The 6,832-nt window shown below is 48.5% G+C and overlaps 1 protein-coding gene across 1 annotated transcript; it reads right to left on the bottom strand.

The window, feature by feature from the left end:
* Positions 1 to 91: 91 nt before the first annotated feature.
* LOC104283868 (inositol 1,4,5-trisphosphate receptor-interacting protein-like 1) lies at positions 92 to 5,871 on the bottom strand. Its single transcript, XM_009882099.1, has 5 exons — positions 5,791 to 5,871; positions 4,399 to 4,424; positions 1,434 to 1,690; positions 936 to 1,125; positions 92 to 866 (listed from the first exon to the last, which is right to left on the bottom strand). Exons 1-5 carry the CDS (start codon positions 5,869 to 5,871, stop codon positions 92 to 94), a joined length of 1,329 nt encoding a protein of 442 aa, XP_009880401.1.
* Between the last annotated feature and the right edge of the window lie 961 nt (positions 5,872 to 6,832).

Raw genomic sequence — 6,832 nt, 5'->3', positions numbered from 1 at the left:
GGAGGATGTTGTGCCGGCCATGCTTGATGAACCTCTCGGTCACATCAGAGCTCTCGTGCCAGGCTGAGCTGAGGCTAAAGCTGGCCTTTGCCTACTCAAGGCTCAGGAAGCAGTCTGAGTCGTCTAGCTGCACGCCAAAAATCATCTCAATGGACAGGGAGTCCTCTCCGTTCTGTAGCTGGAGCCTGCAGGAGCGTGTAGCAGGCAGCACCGTCAGCTGCCAGCGGAGGGACTGAGGCACAAGCTTCCATGCGTCTTTCACCAGCGTCTGGAACCAGCAGGCAGTTTTCTCGATGTCTAAGTACGAGTTGGTGCAAAGGGTGCTGAGGAGGCTGGGGCGCTGACGTTTCAGCTCATCCGCGCTGTGGTGGAGGAAGCATAGTACGTCCTGCACCAGTAACTCCCACATGCACATGCACTGCAAGTGCACATGGAGGCAGGAAGCGCTGGTCAGCATGTCCTTCGTGGTGCCCAGCTCCAAGGAGAAGGTGTGTCCGGGGGGAGGCTGCAGAGGCACGAGCAGCTGGTAGAGGATATTGTCCTCCTGGTTACTCCACCCTTCATAGACACAGCCCAGCCCAATGGCTGGCAGCAGTCGTGGCTCGAAGTTATTGCCGGAAAGTCTTTGGCAGGCACTAAGAAGCTCTTCTACCAGCTCCTCCACCAACATGCTTGTGTCAGCCATGTATGGCACTGGCCACTGGCTGCAATGGCCCACACACCTGCCCAGATCCCACGTGTCACCGGAGTCGTCGTCATCGTCGTCGTCTTCTACCTCTTCATCCTCCACCTCGTCGTCCTCCTCCTGAAATCCGGGTCTGCCGCGCTGGCAGCCGATTCCCATGTTACAGCTCCTTTTTCTGCTCCTGCCGCAGAGGCACAGGAGCAGGAGCAGGAGCAGGGCTGCTGCCCCAAGAGCGGTGGCCCAGAACCACCATTGCTGGAAGGCGGCCAGGAGCAGGACTTTCCCAGCCACCCAGTTCTGATCCTGGATCTGCTCTAGATCCTGCAGCAGCTGAGTCATCTTCCAGCTCAGCTGCTGTGCGAGGTGCTGCACGAGCCTGTGCATGGCTGTATGCGGCTCTTCACCCGTCCGCAGCGCGTTGTGGACAATGCCCAGCGCAACTCAGGCGAGGGAGACAATGACAGCTGAGACCTGCAGGAGAGGTAAGAGAAGGGCTCTCAGTGGGGCTGCGCCGGAGGGAGCTGGCGGTGGTGGGGGGAGCGTGGGTGGGAGCTGCAGGGACCTGGGGCCAGGTGGGAGAGGGGCCAGGGAGCTGGGAGGCCCCCAACCACAGCGGTGGCAGAGTGCCCTGCCCAAGGTGCTCCCCCGAGTGTCTGGACCCTCACTGCAGGGTGAGACGCCCCCCAGGGTCCGGCGTTCCTTCCCCAGCCCCCGTCCAGCTCAGCCTCCCCCCGGCATGTGTACTTACCGATGGCCCGAGCCGCACTGCCGCAGCCGTGCCCTCTGCTGCCTGATGAAGGCCCAGACATTGTGACCCGCCCCGGTGATGTCACAGGCAGCAGAGCCGCATCACCGTTGTTGGGTGAGCCAATGGGTGAAGGCGCCCCACTGGGCCTGTTGCTTGCATCACCGTTGTTGGGTGAGCCAATGAGTGGAGGCGCCCCACTGGGCCCGTTGTTTTCGCACAGAGAAGGACTGGTGGGTGACGTGATGGTGTGAGGCCACCTTGGGCGTAAAGGGGAGGATGGCAGAGTACTGGTGGGGCCCCCTTCTAGCTCAGCCTCCCCCTGCCTGTGGTCTACCCGCTTTTCTGATGTGCACTGCCGCAGGCATGCCCTCTGGTACCTTGGTGACAGCCCCACAGAGCGCTCCTGGGCCGCATAGAGTCACCGTGGCCTGCAGCTGTGTCAGAGTGTCCGAGTAGGCCTTGGACGGGCCAGGATCAACCTCAGCTAACCCCCACAGTTGTCAATATGTCCTAGAGCAGAATGTGTGATGTTTTCTTCTTGGTGCCAAATGGAGGCTGGCGCGTGGTGAAACAAAATGATGTCCAACCACCACGATTGCATAGCTGTGGCTGAAACACGGAAGTGATATAACCTCTCTGTGTGGACACTTACACCCAGAGAGACCTCTCAACACGTGAACAAGCTTCTTAGTCCCAAAGTTGCAATGAAATTCTGAACTTGGAGGTCCCCCTAGGGCCCGAAGGTAGATGTGGGTGTCATGGGTGTAACTGTGTACAGCTGGAGGATCCTTTCAAGTGAGTGGCTGTGTTAGAAGAGGAGCTTAACAGTCATCACAGTATCTGGATATCTGAGGAAGAGATCGATCTGTGGTATTGTGCTCATTCACAAGCTGAGCGACAGCCCTGCCTTTAGGCTTTGCAAAGGGAAGGCAAGGTTGCTTCCAACCCTGAGCTGACAGGCTCAGCTCACTCACAAGATAAAGGAGACTGGACTCTTGTTTCTGCTTGGGGCAGGAGGGGAAATCTTCCCTTTCCCCCATCAGCCACGCTGTCGGCACCTCTGTAGAAATGTATTTAAGAAAGGGAAAAGGCTGCACAGCAGTGAGAATTGATGAAAAAACTGTGAGAAAGAACCCTGCAGACACCCAGGCCAGACAAGCAGGGGATGCGCTCTGAGGGCTGGGGCAGGTATTCCCCTGCAGCCCATGGAGAGGACCATGGTTAAGGAGATATTTACCTGCAGTCCATGGGAGAGATCACGGTAGAGCAGCTATATCCCTGCAGCCCATGAAGTGAACCACAGTGGAGCCAATTTTCTAAATGAATAAAATGCCATTTTGAAACAAATTTTAAAATTTTGCTTAGAAAATCTCCTGGGGGAAGTTTTATTTTATATAAAATTAATTTCTTGGCTTGACCTTTATTCATGAAAAAATTTCACACAGAATCACAGAATTACAGAAGGGTAGGGGTTGGCAGGGACCTTTGGAGATCATCTTGTCCAACCCCCCTGCCAGAGCAGGTTCACCTAGAGCAGGTAGGACAGGAATGCATGCAGGTGAGTTTTGAATATCTCCAGAGAAGGAGACTCCACCACCTCTCTGAGCAGCCTGTTCCAGTGCTTTGTCACCCTCAAAGTAAAGAAGTTTTTCCTCATGTTCAGATGGAATTTCCTGTGTTCTTTCCCCTAGAACCTAGTTAACTGTCTCGTTGACTGTTCTTTATAACAATTGCCATATTCTTTTACCAATATTTCAAAAACTATAGCAATTTGGCAGTTTAAACTCTGAACTGGAATGGAAACTTTATGGAGAAAGTGAACCAAGCCATTGGGAGATAAGGGCAATTTTGTTGCCTAACATCTCTCTCTAGGCGATGATGAATCATTAAGGCCTTCACCTCTTGAAAGATAATAGAGAGACTGTGAGAAATAGTGAATATGAAAGAAATCACAGATCAGTAAACAGCAAAATAAAAACACGTTGTCAAATCAAAGTCTCTGACCCCGGATATTTGCAAAGGAGACCGGGCTTCAAACTGAACTTACAGAACTGTAGGGCAGTGTTACTTAGGAAAAATTCAACAGCTGAATTCCTACTGTATTCATGTTCTCAGTGATTTTTAGGCAATTGCTTTGGACTGGGTTTGGACATGAAGATTGATTAGCTTTCTTCCAATATTCATCTTATCAGGAAACCCAGATCTGCAGTACATGCTGTTTTGGGTCCAAATTGTCCTCCAGAAGATAACTGAGTTCAACCTTTTACTTAGCAGACAAGGCCACATTTCAAGAAAAGTTTCACTCCTTGATTCTATGGTCTTGGATTTTTCATTCTGTTTTTCATCGATTAGGATCTGAGTCTAACAGCTCAGGACAGATGCTTAAAAAATCCCATGCCAGGATCACTGCCTATTGAGCTGAATACATTGATTCCACTTTCGTCCAGCATGGGTGAATTCTGCTCCATGTGTTTCATCATGAGGGGAGATGACCCCTTTATTCACTTGGAGTCCCTGTCTTCTTCATATGTGGATGCAATACTCGTCATGCAGATCACTAAAAAATTAGGTCCTCCGTGTTGGAAAACCACATTTTGGGAGATGAACAGCCAGTTAAGCAGCTTGTGTATTGGCTTTAAGTGCTACCAACAAAGAACAACCATCAGCACAAAGAAATAAAAGGCGTTTTTCTTCTTAAAAAAGCTGACTGCACAAGAAAAATTTGTTGCAAATAACAGGTTTTGTTTGTGTACACAAATTTTTGTACAATACATTTCAATCTTCATACACAGTCATGTGATAGGGGAGCTCTGTCCTTATTTGTCACACTCTGTCTATCTTGTCCTACAGAGATCTGCCCATGAACCTTCTATCTGATTTATAGCAACCCCAGATTGCTCCATTTCCTGAACTGAAGCACATACATGTATACCATAATGCTATAATGGTACTGAGGTGTACTTACAGCAAAGGTAAAGATCCATATGAAGACTGAAGAGGAATATGAGAAACATTCCATGAGAAATTTTGAATAAATAGTCTTTTTATGTACATGCTGGAACTCCTTGCTGCTCGGACTGCTGTATATCAAGAGCAGCTCCGCTGACAACAGTGCAACAACTACTGCAAGAAGAGCTTAAGTGGGAGAAAAATAATGTGTTTATGCGTTTCTATTCCTGATAGTTTTTACTGTGAAATGTGATTGAAACAAGGAGGAATCACTGCTTTCTACTGTCTGTTCTTCCTGAAAACGGTGTAGCACAACATATAACAGGAGTAAGATAACACGACTCAGTCAAAACAACTAATGTCCATTTGAAAAGGGAATAGCATTTGCTGTGTTTTGTAATATCCCAGCTAAGATGAAGAAAAAGATAGCAGACTGCAGAAATATACCCTGTATTATATAAAAGAACCAAGAGATTAAAGGCTGACTGTGATCTTGTTTGCCTAAGATTTAAATTGATGACTCTCATAGGTATCAGTGGGTTTAAACTGCATTTACAGTGTCAGAGAGGAATATTCGGTCATAAAATCTGAGGTCTGACATTGTGTTAAAGAGAAAAACTAAAAGCCCTTCGATGTTCTGCAACATGATAGACTTTCCATTTGTTTTTGACAAGTTATTCAATTACTTGATGCCTCAATTTTTCCAGTAGTAAACTGGAGATAAGACTTTTGTGAGTGTCACAGTGCCACTGAGAAACTCAATACTCCTGAAGTGATTTGAGTGAAATGATAGGCACTAAAAATAGATTTTTGTATTGACATTCTCTGCATGCAACATCAAGATACCAACGTTTTCCCTCCATATGCTAGTTAAGTAGAAATCTTTAAAAATCTTTTTTCCACTTAAGATAAGCTCATTTATTGCTCCCTGAAGGGCCCCACTATATCCAGTGACCAACTGAAATTACATGGAGTTGCTCACTGGCATTTCCAGTCTAGAATCATAGAATGAATCATAGAATGGTTTAGGTTGGAAAGAACCTTGAAGATCATTGAGTTCCAACCCCCCTACCATGGGCAGGGACACCTCCCACTAGACCAGGTTGCCCAAGGCCACGTCCAACCTGGCCTTGAACACCTCCAGGGATGGGGCCTCAACAACCTCTCTGGGCAACGTGTTCCAGTGCCTTACCACCCTTAAAGTGAAAAACTTCTTTCTAATGTTTAATCTAAACCTGCCTTCTTCCAGTTTATAGCCATACCCCCTCATCCTATCACTACATGCCCTAGTAAAAAGTCCTTCCCCAGCTCTCCTGTAGGCGCCCTTTAGGTACTGGAAGGCCGCAATAAGATCTCCCCGGGGCCTTCTCTTCTCCAGGTTGAACAGCCCCAGCTCTCTCAGCCTCTCCTCATAGGAGAGGTGCTCCAGCCCTCGGATCTTCCTTGTGGCTCTCCTCTGGACACACCCCAGCAGGCCCAGCAGGTCCATGTCTTTCTTATGTTGAGGACTCCAGAGCTGGATGCAGTACTCCAGGTGAGGTCTCATGAGAGTGGAGTAGAGGAGCAGAATCACCTCCCTTGATCTGCTGGCCACACTGCTTTTGATGCAGCCCAGGATATAGTTGTCTTTCTGGACTGCAAGCACATATTGTTGGCTCATGTTGAGCTTTTCATCCACCAATACCTCCAAGTCCTTCTCCACAGGGCTACTCTCGATCCCTTTGTCCCCCAGCCTATATTGATACCAGGGGTTGCCCTGACCCAGGTGCAGGACCTTGCACTTGGCCTTGTTGAACCTCATGAGGTTCTCAAGCTTGTCCAGGTCCCTTTGGATGACATCCTGTCCATCAGGCATGTCAACCGCACCACTCAGCTTGGTGTCGTCTGCAAACTTGCTGAGCGTGCACTCGATCCCCCTGTCTATGTCATTGATGAAGATATTGAACAGTACTGGTCCCAGTACAGACCATTGAGGGATAGTTACTGCCAAACTTAAATGAGAAAAACAGAGCATATGAAAGCATTTTTAAAAGATAAAGAGCTAAAACTTTTTTCATGTGAGACTTTTCAGTTACTTCAAACTGTGTAGTATAGCTTCCAACAAAACTCACCTCATCAACACCCAGTGGTTTTCTGTGAGAGTGTGTTCCAGCTCCTGGATGCACCCAGTCAGTGTCATTATTTCGGTTATCTTTTCCCTGAAGCAGATTAAATTTGTGCAGAACTCCTTCAGCTGTGCCTTTGAAAGAGTGCCTTGGTGACATTTTGGCATTGTCAATCTGTCTAGTCTGCAAGCCTCTGTCTTCATCTGCCAGTTCCCTCAGGACCCGCGGATGTATCTCATCAGGTCCCATGGACTTGTGCACTTTCAGGTTCCTCAGGTGGTCTCGCACTTGATCTTCATCTACAGTGGGCAGTTCTTCACTTTCCCAATCCTCGCCTTTACATTC

This window comes from Charadrius vociferus, unplaced genomic scaffold (assembly GCF_000708025.1).
Source record: "Charadrius vociferus isolate BGI_N301 unplaced genomic scaffold, ASM70802v2 scaffold3, whole genome shotgun sequence".
NCBI lineage: Eukaryota > Metazoa > Chordata > Aves > Charadriiformes > Charadriidae > Charadrius > Charadrius vociferus.
This window is presented reverse-complemented; position numbering and strand designations above follow the sequence as displayed.